We start from the raw sequence: 18,012 nt of genomic DNA, 5'->3' as shown, positions 1-18,012 counted from the left end.
GTAGACGACAAAGGATACGAAAATCATTCGGCTGTTTTCGTTCGACCTTTTCCCTTCTCTCTATCCTCCCTTCCCCTCCCCTCCCCGCCATCCATCCCCTTTACCATCACACTTTATTGGTCGATGCTCGTTCATACGACGAATGTCCTGACTATCGATTTGGGAATTCAATGGGGATGAATTTTTTTTCTTTCTTTTTTTTTTTTTTTTTTCTTTTTTTTTCTTTTTTTTTACGATATTCATATCAATATCGTTTATTAACTTTCATCTAGACGAAATCTTTTCAATTAATTAATGAACCCTGATTTTGATTCTTTCGATTATTATATCGAAAGTTGATCTCACTTTAAAGGGAATTGAATGTTTTTTATAACATCTATTCCCGACAAATGTGATCGTCCGTGCACGAAAAATTTAAGAGAGATATCGTTTATCGAACCCTTTTTCATGGCCCTTGCGTCATGTGACGTAGGAAGTGGTGGATAACGAGGTGAGCCATTAGATCGACTAAAAGCGTCTTACCGAAACTGATCGCAAAAGTCTCTAAGGTTTGACGCAAACGCCCACGAATGGGGGAATCTAATAAAAAAAGATTTCATCTCTTGATGTACATCGTGAATTAAATTTATCGAACATTTGTTTCCTTTTTCTTTATCTCTAGGTTTAAACATTTCTCGACGTGTAAACAAAAGAATTAATCAATGTAAATGGATGAGCCTTTCGATCGAAAACAAATTCCCTAGATCGACGTAAGAAAATACATTTTATCGAAAAAAAAAAAAAAAAAAAAGAAAAAAAACAAATCGTCGAACCGGAGATTCAAATTATTTGAAGGAACGATCGGGAAAAAAAAGACAAAGTAAAAAAATTTGATAACATTTGACATCGTACGATTGTTTTTTGTCCTACGGAAGTTTTCTCCATTGCACAAATGCCTTTCATTTCTTCTTCTCGAACTTCATTGTTTTCCACTTTCTTTTTTTTTTCTTCTTTCATCCTTCCTTCTTTCTTTCTTTCTTTTTTCCTTCTTCTCTTTCTTTTTTTTTCTTTTTTTGTCAAAGTCGTCGTCCACGTCCTAACGGCTGCTTTCCAACTGTCGGGTATCACACGTTCGTCGAGATCGTCGTCGACATCTACGATACAAAGGCTTGCAATCGCGACGACGAAAGAGAGTGGAACCAAAGCACGTTCTCTCCTCTCTCTCTGACAATGAGCGTGCTGCACGAGCCCCTACTCGACTGCCGGCACCAATACCATCGTAATACCACGTACTACTACTAATACAAGACACGTAACACAACACGCTCGCTCCATTAACGTTACATATCCGCGACGTTGTTGGGAGCAATCCTTTATCGTTCATGGCGATATACTGTAAGTGTATCCCTTTTACATTTTCCTAGAATTACTTTGACGTTGGTCTAAACTCTCTCTCTCTCTCTCTCTCTCTCTTTCACTCTGTTTGTCTGTCCGTCCGTTTATTTCTATGTCCGTATATATGTATGTTCGCATACACATCTGTCTCTTTTTGTCCATATAATGACGCAAATCGCGACATTACTTTTATTACGAAAAATATTTATTTCGTCGTTGGATTAAAATGAGAGAAAAAGTTACTTTTTATCCTTAATAATTCAAACCAATGATTAAAAGTTTATTATTCATCAAATTAAACAAGTTTTCCTACGATATTATTCATGATAACTTTTAAGGGCTGAAGAAAAACCGAATGAACGTTTCGCAGTGTGACGCTTTCGTGCAATCTCAAGCGTAACGTAATTGTAGAAAGATCGAAACGAGTCTTCTCACTGTCTCATTGTCTCTCTCTCATTGTGTCTCTCTCTCTCTCTCTCTCTCTCTCTCTTTCTCCCGTTACACTCGGAACGGAAGTATCGAAGAGAATTCAAAGTGAAACGAGTTTGTTCTCGGTTTACGGATCTACCTTCAGACTGGCGTTAAACTAGCCGAAACAATTAAAGTTTCTCGGATAGCAGTTACCGCTTAATCATCCTGTATTCCATACGAAATGAGATCGCCAAGAGATAGCATTTGTAATCCGGACGTTATCGCGGGTCACCGTAAATCGTTGGCGAATCGACGACAACTCGTAAATTATTGGAACGCGTTCGATGCGTCCTCTCTCGTTCTCGATCTCCTAACTTCTGAATTTCTGTTTATCGTATTTCCAAACGAAACGTATCTGTATATATATATATATATATATATATATATATATATATATATATGTATATATATATATATGTAGCTATCTATCGAGATTGAAAAGAAAAAGAAAAATAAACAGTAAAATATGTAACTTATAATCCGATCGCAATCCTTGGAAAAATCAGAATATTTTCTTCTTTCGTTCCAATCGAGAAAATCCAAAAGACAAGGCACTATCGAAGTTAGACTATGTGTATGAGTATGTGAGAGAGAGAGAGAGAGAGAGAGAGAGAGAGAGAGAGAGAGTTCTCATCTTCCTTTTCTATCTTGCCATGAAGCTACAAAGTTTCTTATAAGTGCCACTACACGAAGGTACCTATCTTCTTTTCGTCTTACAGCCTCGTATGTCATTCTCCTCTATGTCTATCTTTATCCCTATCTCTCTCTCTCTCTCTCTATCTCTCTCTAACTCTCTCTCTCTCTTCAACTTTTGCTGAACTCTGCGTACGTACGCACGCGTACTATACTCTCAAACGAAAGAGAGCACTTTCCTTGGAGTCCCGAAATCCCCTCGATGTCTTTGACACCGGAACAAGGAAGGTACGAAAGACTACTCTATGTAATTGTGCTATGTATATATTTGTACGTGTATGTGCAATGGGTTCGTGTATGTAAAAGAGAGAGACAGAGAGAGAGAGAGAGAGAGAGAGAGAGAGAGAGAGAGAGAGAGAGAAGGAAGGCCATCGTACGAGGAAAGAGTTTTTCTCACTAATTAATGGATGGATATAATTACAGGAGTCGAACTCTTCCTTGGAAGGGTCTGACAATTGCGAAGGGAGAAAGAGAAAGGGAGTGAGTCCGTCGTTCCCTTCGCAAGGCCTTTAACATTGAATCCGTCGACCAGAGAGACAGAGAGAGAAAGAGAAAGAGAGAAAGAGAATGTATTTCCAACATGTACTTCTCTAGCAGCACGTATACAGGGTGTTCCGCTTTAAACGACGACCCGACGGCCAAAGGAAGCCGGCTGCTCGCTCCAAGCTACGCCCTTAAGTATATATCTATACATCGCGGAAGATCGCTACATGAAACGAGAAAGAGACAAAGGAGAGAGAGAGAGAGAGAGAGAGAGAGAGAGAGAGAAAACACAAAAAAAAGGAAAAAGAAAGTGTCTGCGGTTAGGAGGGAAACCGACGACAAGTTCATCGTTTTTCTAAAAACAAAAAAAAAAAAAAGGAAATGATACGTTTTATTTTCGACCTGATTTCATTCTTTATTGCATATGTATATCTATATATATATATATGTATGTAAGACGACAGGAAACATTAATATACGTTTCTATGAGACAATGCTGGGATCGCAAAGAAGGAAGGAAAAGAAAAGAAAAAAGAAAAAAAAAATAAGAGAACGAGCAAACGCCTGTATGTAACAGATTGAGATAAATTTAAGTTTGTGTAGAAGTATAGAATAATATGAATCTTCTCTTTCTCTCTCTCTCTCTCTCTCTCTCTCTCTCTTTTTTTACCATTGAAAAATGCATGAACTTTACGCTTAGTCGCTCGACCGTACGTGCTTGCGTATGCATTTACATATATACGCACATAGATGACTTGCATACGATACGATACAGAATACGTACGTACGTATTTTTTAGTATCGATAAGAAAGAATCTATGCGTGTGGTTTAACCGGTTAGTTGAAATATATCTTAGTGCAATTATTTTCTTTCTTTGATTTTCATAATGATTACATTCGAATCTAATACGAAGATCATTTGCATCGTTCGATCATTCGAGCGTTCTCCTCTTTCGCTTTCAATTTTTCTAATAACGATATACGTTTAATAAAAGATTTTATTAATATTGTAATAGCACAATTGGCGTGTGTGTTTGTGTATGTCCGTGTATGTATGTATATATATGTATATGTAACAGCTGATCATATAAATGAATGAAATAAAGAGAATACATAAACGACCGAGAGATTTTATCGAATTCTCTTTTAAAATCTATTATTTCGGTCGTGTTCCTTTTCTCGTACGATTAACCGGAACACGAAAATCCTCTCGACATCCTTCGGAATCCAATTGGTGCAATTTCGATTCTAGGCTCGTTAGAAATTCGAATGAAAAAAAAAAGTAAAGCGATAGAAGGATAAAACGTTGGAGAGAGAGAGAGAGAGAGAGAGAGAAAGAGAGAAGATGGAAGAACGATTCAACGAGAAAATCGAGTCGCCATACGTAAATCGCAGGACCGTGTATATGTATTCTGGGATCGGTCGAATCAGGTAGGATGAAAAAGCTTGCGGCTATGCGTTCGAGCTTTTTACTCGGTCCCCCGGTACTGTGAGTAAAGAGGAACACGTGCGCATGTGCCCTGCCCTATGAAAATATGTAGGTATTGCCTCGGTTTTAAACGAGCCACGCTAACGTCGGTATTTTCAATAAACTCCCTCCTCTCTCTCTCTCTCTCTCCTTCTCTTTTTCTATCTTTCTTTCTTTCTTTCTTTTTTTCCTTTTTCTTATCCTTTTTCTTTGTCTTATTTACTTCTGACGGAAAGAAGACATCGATATTATGGGGTTTCTGCCAGCACGCGTTTACTCTTGGAAAGAGAGATAGAGAGATAGAGATAGAGATAGATAGAGAGAGAGAGAGAGAGATAGAGAGATAGAGAGAGAGAGAGAGAAAAAGATATATAGAAAAGTGGTTAGAATGAGAGAAGAAGCTTTTCTTTATGTCTGTCTCTCCATTTCCCTCTCTTTTTGCTTTCTGTCTTTCACGTTTCTTCGATGCTCAGTTTCTCAAACAAATTCGTCGATACATGGCGACGTCGCCTTCCTGACGGTTAGCCGGACGGATAATCGGTCAAAGAGACAAACGCGCTCACGTTCGCGTTTAGGGAATAGCTTTTGCCTTTTTACCGATACCTTCGCTTTTATTACTTTCTCTCTACACTTTTTCTATTCTCTACTTCGTGTGTCGACGACGTTACGGCGGTCGGAAGATGATCGAAGTGCTTTTAACGTCTCACGACGTCGACATATATATATATATATATATATATATTCTTCGTTCTTTTGTTTCTAACATTTTCTATCTTTTCGATCGGATTTTTATTTACGATAGTGGACGACGTTCGATGATAAAAGTTACGTCTGCCTGTTCTCTCTATCGGCAATTTCTTCTGTAAATTTTCTTGTCTAGTAAATTCTCTTTAGAGAGAGAGAGAGAGAGAGAGAGAGAGAGAGCTCGATCAAGGTCGGACCGATTTATGAGCGATTACGAGAAAACTCATGGACCGTATCGTTTCGCTATTTGAAGATTCGTACATGCTCGGGTAATCACAAGAATATAATTGGCTCTACGTTTATGCACTGCTGAAAAGATTTTTCTTAAGTAAAAGTGCATACTTGAACTATATAAGGTCAACCTAATGGTTCCTTTACGCATTTCAATTCTTCCATTAAATCTTATGATCTATAATAAGAGAGAACGAAAAGGAAGGAGAAAAGATAAGGAAATGAAAAATAAAAGAAAGATCGAAGATAAAATATAGAGACCGATGATTTTCTAACGTTGAGACTTGAACGAAAAAAAGAAAAAAAAAAGAAAAGAAAAGAGAAAAAAAAAGAAAAAGAAAAAAGGAAAAAAGAAAAAATAAAAGTCGATGGCACCAGCGTGAATGCAGTGGCAAAGAAGGTAAGAAACAGCCATGCATCTTTCTCAACTCCTTTTACTGCAGCTGCATCTGCCGCATGGATCCCGCCAAGCCGTTATTTCCAAGTCTTTTTTACGTTGGCCTTGCACGTCTCCTGCCATTATTCGACGTCTTTCTCTTCTCTTCTTCTTCGTAACTACATACTATCTTTCTTTTTCTCTTCCTCTCTCTCTCTCTCTCTCTCTTTCTCCTTCTTTAACTGGTCCAGACTCCTTTTCTTCCACCTTTGGAAGCGAAGTAGATGGACGAGCAAAGTTTTGCTTATCTTTCTAAACAAATGTAGCTATCGTTTGTACTGTGATATCGATAACGTCATCCTCTCTCTCTCTCTCTCTCTCTCTGTCTAAAAAAAAAAAGAGAAAGAGAGAGAGAGAGAGAGAAAAGTTAAATCTAAAAAATTTTCATCAACTGAAATGAAAGATAATTATACAGTTAGTAATTAGAGGTTTTATTTTTATCAGACGGCGAATCAATTTGAACGAAGACTAAGGAAGACTAATAATCGCGAGAATATTGCACTTTAACGTCTGAATCACGAAACTTTCGGAAGATTAAACACTCTTTACTGTTTACTTTTGTCTTCTTCGTTTTGTTATATATATATATATATATATATATATATATACATATATATATATATATATTAAAACCCGTAAATAAATCCTTTTCCAGTTAGACGTTCGAAGGTTAAAAAGATCGAAATGTCTGAAGAGATGAAAATGAAAAAAAAAAAAAAAAAAAAAAAGAAAAAAAATAAGCTATGAGATCGTCCCGATAAAAGATAAAGAAACGATGATAGAATAAATTTGTCGAAAAGTTTCAAGGAGTCATGATATAATGCTCAAAGCAATTTGAAATTTCTTACATTGACGTGTGTATATATGTATATATATATATATATGAATGTAACGTAAATCGAAAATCCATCGTGGATTCTCGACGTTCTCGTACCTCACGACGTTTTATTCCACGAACGTTGGAACCGACCATTGTCGAGGCATTCGAAGAAAAATCTCAAACTTGTAGAGCCATTCGTAAGATGTGTCCGAGAAGGAAGAGGAGAAGCACGCCTTACGTCCACGTGAAGAAGAGATAACTCGAAAAATGATCCTTCGTCGAAGAAAGTAATCTCTTCGAGTGGTTAAAGAAGTATCGACGAACTTCTTCAGAAAAGTTCAACGATTATTCGATCCTCGTGAAAACGATCCTTTCGATTGCTCGGATTCCTTCAAAAATTTTGTTAACGACTTAGCAATATACACGATTTATTATATCGATCCACTTACAAAATCTAAACGTATCTGACCTAATAAAATACAATTCTTACGTGACTTTATGAAATAAACGTTTCATCCTAGAGTCCCTAGATATTTTTCTATTAATACTATATATATATATATATATATATATATATATATATATATCAATTGATCTGAAAAGACTTAAACTATATTCTCTATCAATTTCTCTAAGATCTCTATGATCTTATTAAAAAATTTTCTAAATGTTTTCTTAAAAGTTTACAATTGAAATGAAGTGATATTAAACGTCAGTAGATTTTGACAGGTGGATTCGGACATGTATATATATATATATATATTTACATATGAATAGGTATACATACTTTCTATAGAATGGAGGTCCGCGTGTCTCCCTTTTAACGTTGCCAACGCACGTAGGAGCGATTAGAAAAGAGGAAGAGAAGAGGTACGTAGTATGTACGTACGTACGAACGAACGACGCAGGTGGATATAGTCAGAGAGTTCGCCCTGAAGCAGTGTATTACGCGTAAGGGGTTGAGAACTGTGTAAGAGAGAGAGAGAGAGAGAAAATAAGAGAGAGAGAGGGGAGAGAGAGAGAGTCGAGGGTTGAAGGGAGATCCGAGAAGTCGCTTCGGAGGGTTTCGTGGTTGGACGAGCGGCATAGTGTGCTAGCGAGGAAGAGAGGAGAGAGAGGAGGAGGGACGGGCAAACGGAATGCCATAAATCTCATGTAAATTCGGGTCGCTTGATTTGCAAGCACAATGCCAGACAATTCTACGGTCTGCCGGGCGGCGCGCGGATGCGGAGTCTGCAGCAGGCTGCTTCGATTCAACGTCCGCGTCGTCGTCTTCTCTTCCTCCTCCTCCTCCTCCTCCTCCTCTTTCTCCTCCTCTTTCTCCTCCTCATCCTTTTCCTCCTCCTGCTCCTTCTCCTACCTTTACACGTTGCTTAACGTTGTACGTAAAGGGAGAGAAAAAAAGAGAAAAGAAAGAAAAAGAACATTTAAAAAATATCTGAATAGAAAAAGTTTCATATGAAAAAATCACATTTCTGCGATATATAATAGGAATTAATTGCATACTAATATATATATATATATATATATACATACATATTTTTTTTTCCTCTCTAGAAAGTAATAACAATATTTTATTGTTAATAATTAATTTTCCAAGATACGAGAAACGTGGAAACTATCGTTGGAATTTCTAGACGTTTGATTTGCTTAAAATCGTAGATAGGACAAGGAAAAGGAATATTATCCTAATATTCAATTTTTGTCTAAAAGAAAAAAAAGAAACAAAAAAAAAAAAAAATTAATTTCGACGATTAGGAGTGAATTTTCTTATCGAAAGAATTAGATCGATGGAAAAAAATTTCTCGAACGTTACAATTTTTGATTTCTTTAGGATAGTAAATGGACGCTAAAAGAGAGAGAGAGCGAGAGAGAGAGAGAGAGAGAGAGAGAGAGAGAGAATCTAGTGTCGGTTTTAAAGGGTTATATCCTAGACGGTCGCAATTCGTTCGTTCGTTCGTTCGAGGCAACGCGACGGTACTCGAAACGGTAGGAAAGTGTCAGTATGGAATGCACGCCAGTATTTCACGGTAGCCTGGAGCCCGTGCTCGTTGCACGGCCCGGTAGGCATATTAATGGTTGTCGCGCGACATGGAAACGCTGACACCCACTACGTTAAGAAACCCATTAGATACTGCTGCCCGTACTAAGCTCGGCCATTGTTCCGCCGCAGCTGAAATATCGCGCGTTGCCCAAGACCCTACAGGACCCTACCTCTCTCTCTCTCTCTCTTTCTCTGTCTCCTTCGTCTCTCTTTCTGACTTGCGTACGCGCGGAACGTGCCGCTTGGAGGGACAGAGAAAGAGAGGGAGAGACAGAGAGAGGGAGAGAGAGACAGAGAGAGGGAGAGAGAAAAGTGAATCTGGGAATAGAGTGCCGAGAGGTCGATCGATCTTACCAACGACTGTGATAGATTCGTCGTCGAAAGCCTAGAAAGAAAATCGAATTCGAGGATCGGAATATTATCGTCTCACGATTTGTTCGAATGGATTTCTTTTTTTTTTTTTTCAATTTTTTCTTTTTTCGTGTTCCTTCCTTTTTTTTTCTTTTTCTTTTTTTTTTCTTTTTTTCTTTGCAAATCATTTTACTCCGCGAGAGCAATCATGATGGTCCGTGCGAGAGAAAATGATAAAATAAAATCGTTCGTACGAAAAGAAGAGAAATTCGTGATATTTGAGCGATACTGAAGGTACAAGTTTTCATTTTGCATCGGGAATAAAAAAAAAACCCTTCTCTCTCGTTTTTTACTAAAAGGGAAAGAAAACTAAGATTGAAATTATTCTCGTTCCCGATGCTGTCGATCAAAGCACCCGACTCTCGATCGTTGATACTTTCAAACTTATGCTACCACCCTCCACCCTCCACCCTTCTCTCTCTCTCTCTCTCTCTCTCTCTCTCTCTCTCCGATATATCTCGTTCTAACTGAGAGAAGCACGATTAGGAACGAAATTAAATTTTCAAAATATTCTCTTTTGGCGCTTTAAATCGTCGATCAACTCCAGACGATGTAAAATGATTTCGCGCTAAACTGCCAGTCGCAGTGTACGTCTTCTCAACGAGGACGGCTTCGGGCAAGTAAGTAATTTAAAAGAAGAAAAAGCTAGAAGAAAAGAAAACGAAAAAAGGAAAGGGACGAAAAGGGAAAAGAAAGAAAAAAATAAAGGAAAGAAAGAGAAAAAAAAAGAAAATGAAAAGAAATTCCCTAGAGCTATGTGGGATATAAATATTAGATGTAAATAAATTTGAAGGAAAAGAACATCGAGATCGGAGTAGACGTATCGATTGATAATATTGAACTAAAGCGTTATCGAGACGTAGAAAAGCTTTCCGGGTTGATTGGTAAATTAAAAGTAGTTGAATAAATGAAAGTTCAAAGTTTATCAAAGTGTTGACAAGATTGGAGTTTCTTAGATAATCAAAGAAGAAGAAGACTATGAAGAAGAAGAAGAAGAAGAAGAAGATGATGATGATGATGATGATGATGATGATGATGATGATGATAATAATAATAAAGATATTGAGAGGAGTTAGAGCGATGTGCTTGGTATAAAGGTAGAACGGAGAATAAGCCCGCGAGCTTGCGAACTCGATCGGAAGTTTTGCCAGAGGCATGCGCGTACCGCCCCTCTCTTTCCTTCTCGCTCTTACCCCAATACTCTTACCCTCTTCGTCTCGTACACAACGCAGAATCCACGTCGAAGCTTCCACGCTCGCACTTAACCGCCGACTATCGAAGTGACACCTTCGAGCTTTCCTTCGATAGTAAATTTTCGCGCGCGTTCGACAGATATTTTTTTTTGTTGACGAAACGAAAAAGAAGAATAACAAGAAGAGAAGAAGGAGGAGGAGGAGGAGGAGTAAGAGGAGTAGGAGGAGACGGAGGTTTATTATTATCCTAGAGTGTGATCGAGAATCGATCGAAGAAATTGATCGGGAAAAGCTCTCTCCCTCTCCATCTCTTTCTTTCTCTCTTTCTCAATCACTCTTACTTGCTCTCTCACTTTCACTCTCACACTCTCTCTCTCTCTCTCTCTCTCTCTCTGTCTCTCTCTTTTACTTTCACTATCTTTGTTTCTCTTTAAAGAAAAAAAAAAAAAAAAAAAAAAAAAAAAAATAGGAAAAAAAAATAAAAGCTCGTCACCTTCTTCGTCGTGTTAATGAACGATCGATAGAATGGTCAAACGATCGTTTTATCGCGAGTGTTCGATATACACACAGTGCGTTACAAAATAAAAGCTCTCAGGGGATTCAGTGCAACGTCGATCGAAAAAAAAGGGAGAGAGAGAGAGAGAGAGAGAGAGAGAGAGAGAGAGAGAGAGAGAGAGAGAGAGAGAGAGAGAAAGAGAAAGGTAGAATTATCGAAGGTGTCGTGAAGTGTCAAACGTGAAAAGAATTTCTTTTCTTTTTTTTGTTGTCTCTCTTTCTGTCCCTTTTTCTCACTCTCCCTTGTTCTCTCTTTCTCTTTCTTTCAAAAGAACGATGCGTCTATATCGAAACGACAGTTCGATGACGTCTCATTGTCACGCGAGAAGATCCTCTTCTTCTATTTTCGGATAAAACGTTCCTATTTTGTGTTAATCTAAAGTGGCAAAATAATACTACGTCGAAGAATAAGAAGAAAATATGTACTTTTTATCCACATGAGACGCTTACTGTGATTACTTTCGCTTGGTAAAAAAAGAAAAAAAAAAAAAAAAAAAAAAAAAGAAAAAAAAAAGAAAAAAAAAAAAGAAAGAAACGAAAGAAAAAGAAAAAAGAAGAAGAAGAAGAAGAAAGAAGATAATATTAAACCGTTGGTGAGAAAATAAAGAAGAGAAAAAAAGAAGACGAAGAAGAAGAAAGGAAGAATCATGGCTGTACCGAGGATCAGCTGGAGGATTCTCTTCACGCTGCTCGGAGTTCTAGGTCAGTGTACAACATCTCCTATCCTTTTCTCTCGCGTTAGTTCATTTCCTAGCCGAATTTCTCCAACTAATGCACTACGATGATCTATTTACCAAAGGAAATGGTAAAACACGAGGGAGATGATAAAGCAGAAAATTTTACTTCTTTTTTCTTTTTTCTCTTCTCTCTGACTGAACGTACACAACAAATAAAAGAAAAAAGCAGAAAGGCAGAAAGAAAGAAAGAAAGAAAACGAAACAAAAATGAAAAAAGAGTTAGCAACTCCATTTCTAGATAGGATGAAAAAAAACATTTCATGAATAATACAATAGCTCGAAAAATTGGAAATTAAAAATAAAATGAAAACAAGTTAGGAAATACATAGGGAGAGGGTTGGTAGATTATAAGAGAGGATGGGGTGGGTGTGAACGTTACACGCTGTAAAGTTGCTGTGCATAAAACGTCGGAAAAAGACTCACTCGAGTCGTTCGTACGATGTTTCAACGTCACTAATGAAACTCTCGAAATGGTACTAAGCGAAGAAAGAAATATGAGAGCGAAATGGTGGAAAAGGGTCGCGCGAAAAAAAAGAAAGAGAAAAAGAGAAAAGAAAAGAGAAAGAAAAATGGGATGGAAGGGAAAAAGTAAAAGCGAGAGGAGGAAAATAAAGAAAAAAAAAAAATAAATAAATAAAGAAGGAAAGAAAGGAAGAGAAAGAAAAAGAAACCATGTAAGAGGAGTGCGCTGGTAAATGACTCTGAGTCGAAAGTAGCGGGTAATTCAGCACAATTCTTCTTCCGCGCGTTCCACCGTGGTATTATCGTCGATCGAAGCGGATCGTATTCGTTGAAATTATGCCAACGCGTGCCGAGCTAGTGTGTCTATAGCCAATACGAAATAAAATATTTAATACCACTGGCATATCGCGGTACGTACTACGTACGTACATGTTACGTACTACTACGTAAACGTTCTGCTCTCTATTTTCTCTTTCTCTCTCTCTCTCTCTCTCTATGCACGTTTCTCTTTCTATCTAACTTGGTCGAACCGAAGCCAGTTCTAATTCGTACGAACCATGCGGCGCTTTCGCGAACGGTAATAAGGCTGGAATTTATGGAATTCGATAACGCAACGCGTTTCCGCGTGCTCGGCCATTGCGAACCACGATGATATTCCTACGTCCGTCGAAATTATAGCCGCGTCGTCTTTTTGTCTCTTTCTTTCTTTCTCTCTCTCTCTCTCTCTCTCTCTCTCTCTCTCTTTCTGTGATGAATAAAAAGCAAAACAAAAAAGGAACGAAACAAAAAAAAAAAGAAAGAAAGAAGACAAAACAAAAACAAAAGAGAGACTAACTTTACAATCCAATATTTTATCCTATAAAAGAAGAAAGAGAGAAGAGAAGGAAAGGTATAATACATGTCGTAGAAATAAAACTCGTTTTATTCGATTTCGATGGCCGATTGATAAGAAACGTAGATAGTCACAGAAAATCTGTTCGTTCCTGTACATTTCTCCTCTAGGTTTCTCTTTTATATGTACAATAATGCATTTTCATCCGCGTATACACCCGTTAAATTTTATAACACACAGGTAGACATTATTCGCCCGTAGAATTTTGTCTATTCTGGATTTTTTTCCAAAGGCCATTGACCCATCCTCCGATTCTCGGAGAGAATCGAAATTACTTTGAAACTTAGTAGATGTTTTCCATTCTCGACAAGACAATAACGTAAAACTGGTGTCGTTGCATTCCCGTATCTCGCTTCGTGGTTCTCTCTTTATTTCGAAATGACCGAGAGATGACTAACTAACTCGGCAACGAAATACGACTAACCGGATATTAAAAGCGCGCTGTGCCTCGTCGGAGTATTTGAACGCACTCTTGACCCGAATGGTAAAGGGGTGACGAGGGGAATGCCTGCCGTAATTGCGAGATCGCCTCTTTTTTTTTTATTGTTTTCTCTTTCTTTTTTTTTTTTATTGTTTTCTTTTTCTTTTTGCTTTTTATTGTTTTCTCTTTCTTTTTTTTTTTTTTTTTTTTTATTCCTTTTGGTTTTTGTTCTAACGCCACGCTTTTTATAGTTTTGCCTGGTCCGTGTAAACGCGTGTACGTGTTAGTTCGTTCCGTAAAAACGATACTGTCGTTGTAACTTATACGCGACTGAACAAATAAATACGTCGATAAACAAACGTTTTTTTTTTTTTTTTTTTTCTTCTTTTCGCGAGAGACGCATACGAAAATATTATTCTTTCTACGATTAAATTTATAGTTTGATGTTTCCATAGATTTTTTTTTCTCACTCTTTCTCTGTCTCTATAAAAAAAGAAGAAAAAAAAAAAAAGAGAATAAAAGAAAAAAAACCGTAACGAAACGTTTATCGTACATGCGTTAGATTGTTTTAACTTGTCAATGTAGTTTTAACACTGAAATATCATGTAATAACTTTCGAAAACATTTTCGTCGTAATATTTGTCGACGATCAAAAACCATTGAATTTTTTCTTTTCATCATCATCATCATCATCATCATCATCATTATTATTATTATTATTATTATTATTATTATCATTATCATTATCATTTGATGAGACAAAAAAAGTGTATGTATGAAAATTGTCGGAAATAATAGGAAACTTTTCTATAATGTATCGCGACGTGTGTGTTCTGTCCTTTTACGATGGGAAGTAGTATCGCGAGACGAGGTGTCACAGGCTCAACAGGTTATTCCAGGTTGTCCTGGTACGAGCGTCAGCCGGCTCGTTTTTCTCGTCGAGGGGAGCAACCGATAGTAGAAAGAACGTTCGACGGCTGCTCGATCTCGAGTGTCGATTTGCCCGCGAAGAGGAGTATACAGCCGTTAAACGCATACCTCTAGGAAAGAGGGAGGAAAGGGAGATAGATAGATAGATAGATAGATAGATAGATAGATAGATAGATAGGAAGAGAGAAAGAGGAAGGGAGAGAGAGAGAGAGAGAGAGAGTTGCGGCGTGAGTTCACTCTACCGTATAATTCGTTCGCGAGAGACATCGAACCACGAAATTCGTAATCGATAGGTATCGCGTGTCTCGATGCATTTCGAACAAATCCTGCAAGCCGATCACCCAGAGACTTACCTTCTTTCTTTTTCTATATATATATATATATATCTCTCTCTCTTTCCTTATCTCTTTGAAATTCTTTGAAATTCCAATAACAAGAGAGACACCATTTTCTTTTATCATGACACTGTTCTTTATCGACTTGAAGTGACTTTTTCATAACGTTAAACAGTAAATGAAAAGGGAAAATAAAAGAAAAAAAGGAACAAAATAAAAACAAAGAAAAGAAATGATTGAAAATTAATTTCTCCATTAAATAAGTGAAATATTAATGAAACATTAATATTGTTTGTTTAATCATGAGAGAAGTTAAATCCTCCTAATGAGTAAACTCGTTTTTCCTTAATTAATATGTTAAATTTAAACGAATTTAGTTGTAAATTGTATTGATTATCTTGTCCTGTTGCGGAATAAATAAAAGTCGAATAAATGATTAATGAAATGTTATTAAATGATTTATTGTTTTAATGACGAATTTAAATATGTTTTATTTTCAAGATGTATTTTATCGCATCGTCGATTGAAAAAGCGATTATCACTTACGTTCTATCTTATATCTATTTTCCTTTTAATCTCGAGCTTCTCGTTAGCCTATAAGCACGTTCCGAGCTAATAACGGCTGACAATATCCAAGGCGTTTTCCCAGCACTTTACAATGCAAATTCGATCGCCGTTAACACGTTGGTATATCCAAGAGAGAGAGAGAGAGAGAGACAGACAGACAAAGAGAGAGAGAGAGAGAGAGAGAGAGAGAGAGATGATCCGTCGACGTCGGCTTGGTTCTGCGAAGCGGATATTAACCAAAGACGCTTATTACCTCTCGATATTCGATAATGATAATAATATCCGTACGTTAACGGGGTTGCCTAACCGCGGAGCAGTTCGCGTCTTCGATTTTGCGGTGGCACGTACGGTTTAATTTCACCAAAGTTCTTGAGTTCTTGAAAAGTATGTCTTCTCTCTTGGGAGAGAGAGAGAGAGAGAGAGAGGGAGAGAAAGAAAGGGAGAGAGAGAGAGAGAGAGAGAGAGAAAGGACGAAAGTACACATGCATATGCATGTATATGTACATACGAGACGACCTACCAACCACGTGTACGAATTAGCGTAATCTGAATTTAAACACGAACGGCAAGAAGGGTGCCACGTGGACGAGTAAAAAATAAAGTTTAAAAGATAAAGCTAAAGGAAGGAAAGTGCACGGAGGGTTGGTTCGGTGCGTTGAAAAAAAGAAAAAAGGAAAGAGAACGAACAGAGAGAGAGAGAGAGAGAGAGAGAGAGAGAGAGAGAGAGAGAGAGAGAGAGAGAGAGAGAGAGAGAGAGAGAGTGAGAGAGAGAGAAAAGAGAGGGGAGTAAAAAAAAAAGAATACGAAAAGGGAGAATAATTTCTCTTTCTTCTCTTTTTCCACGTAAAAGAGAAGGGAAAAAGGGAAAAGAGAAAAATGAAAAAAAAAAAAAAAAAAACAGAAAAAGAAAAAGAAACAGAGATGAAGATAGAGAGAATGAAATAGAGTTGGTTCAGTGCCAAGTCATAGATAGAACCGCGTGGACGATTCGCGCGAAGGATTCTTAGATAACTTCCTCCTCTTATCCTTGGAATATCTTAGCTTGGATTTTCTCAGCTCCTTCGAGTTTGTCCCTCGTTAGGTTGACGCCCCAACTAAACTCACTCTCTCTCTCTCTCTCATTTCATTCTTCTTCTTCTTCTTCTTCCTTTTCCTTCTTCTTCGACTATTTCCCTTTCCTTATTCCACACGTCCCGCAGGAGAACGCGGAGTTTGCCGTTATGCGATCGCGAAAGCGGATTTCCTCCTGTGCATAGCCAACCCCCCTCCCACTCTTCTCCTTCTCTTCTTCCTCCTCTTCCTCCTCTTCCTCTTTCTCCTCCTGCTCCTCCTTTTTCAGCTTCTCTCGTCATATTTGTCGGGTTTCCTCTCAACCCAAATACGATGGCTCACGTGACCTCTTCACGGCCTCTCGAAATGTCGCCTATGCAAACTCACCGATATTTCATTGGGATTCTCTCTTTTTCCTTTTCTTTCTCTCTCTCTCTCTCTCTCTCTCTCTCTTCTTTCCTTCTTCTTTCTCTTTTTTTTCTTTTTAAACTACACTTTTCTCTGCTTTAGATGTTCCGTACGAAGAGCTTCCTAGTTCCTCCGAGCTACGGAGAATCCCTTTTGTCCGATAGAACGAGGACCTGGATAAAGAGAGTAAGAAGGAAGGGAAAGCTCGTAGAAAAGCGTGCAAGCTCAAAACCAAGCTCGCTCCGATGCTTGTACTGGAATTAGTCTCGAATTACGGCGGATCGCTCGTTTAGTTCGCTTTCTAAATTAACTACGGAAGGAAACTCTGGAGTTCTTTCTCTTTCTCTCTCTCTCTCTCTCTCTGTCTTTTCTTTTTTTTTTCTTTTTCTTTCTTTTATCTCTCCATTCTTTTTTTTCTTCTGCCTCCCCTCCCTCCTTCCTTCCTTCCTCCTTCTTCTTCTGCTTCTCTTTTTTCTTCTTCTTTTTCTTTACGACTTAATGACACCCAGCACCGCTTTTCAGATAAATCACGAGTAGCTACTTCGTTTAAGAGCAAAGAGTAGCAGTGGATGGTACCACGGTGCTTTCTCGCGTCGTGCTTCACATACTAATTACCGTGGCCTCCTTCTTTTTTCCTCTCCCCTATGTCTCTCTCTCTCTCTCTCTCTCTCTCTCTCTCTCTCCTTTATCTTATACTTCTCTTCTTTCCTTCGTTTTCTTCGTAAGGGTTGAGCCGAGCCAGCGGCGAAAGATTTCCACCGGTATTAAGTTTTCTCAAGAGTCTGTACTGTTCCTTCGTACTGAGTATTTTCTATTTAATCGATAAAGTGGAAGTAGTAAATGGACGAGGTGGCCATTTATTTCTAAAGCTCTCTCATGGTAATATTCCCGTAAGCAGTGATTAATATTTTCAAACTAAAGACAAAATCTTACTTTGAATGAGCATTGGATCACCCGCCCGCCCGTATTCACAGTCAGATATACATGCAAATATTGTTTTGAAATTAATAAAATTATAATCGAGTTTTCAATGCTCAATTACAATTATATAAAAGATATCGATTTTCATACGATATACAAGATAGATCGCTAGATAGATATTTACATTTTGTTGTCATATATCATAATTAATTTACCTTTTCTCCGAAAGTATTAATACTTTAAAACTATCATATATATTTATTCTTCGCATATACCATTAGTATGTATCATATATGGTATACTTTTAATTTACAACAACAATTTTCAAAAGCCCGATCGATCGATCGACGTCGAGTACTTAATTGA

The 18,012-nt window shown here is 37.7% G+C and overlaps 1 protein-coding gene and 1 long non-coding RNA gene across 6 annotated transcripts in view; one reads left to right on the top strand and one right to left on the bottom strand.

Moving 5' to 3' along the window:
- Positions 1–18,012, bottom strand: part of LOC118444051 (uncharacterized) — a 207,417-nt gene that overhangs the window by 31,591 nt on the left and 157,814 nt on the right. The gene's annotated exons all lie outside the window — the stretch shown is intronic.
- ed (hemicentin protein echinoid) overlaps positions 11,556–18,012 on the top strand; it is a 155,005-nt gene continuing 148,548 nt past the window's right edge. Inside the window, exon 1 of the mRNA XM_035871884.2 lies at positions 11,556–11,625. Coding sequence (XP_035727777.1) covers positions 11,571–11,625 — 55 coding nt within the window. The 5' untranslated portion in view covers positions 11,556–11,570. The remainder of the gene's footprint in view (positions 11,626–18,012) is intronic.

Source organism: Vespa mandarinia, chromosome 21, assembly GCF_050613455.1.
Source record: "Vespa mandarinia isolate Hongniang chromosome 21, ASM5061345v1, whole genome shotgun sequence".
Classification (NCBI taxonomy): domain Eukaryota; kingdom Metazoa; phylum Arthropoda; class Insecta; order Hymenoptera; family Vespidae; genus Vespa; species Vespa mandarinia.
The sequence above is the reverse complement of the archived record's forward strand: the minus strand, read 5'-3'. Positions and strand labels throughout refer to the sequence as shown.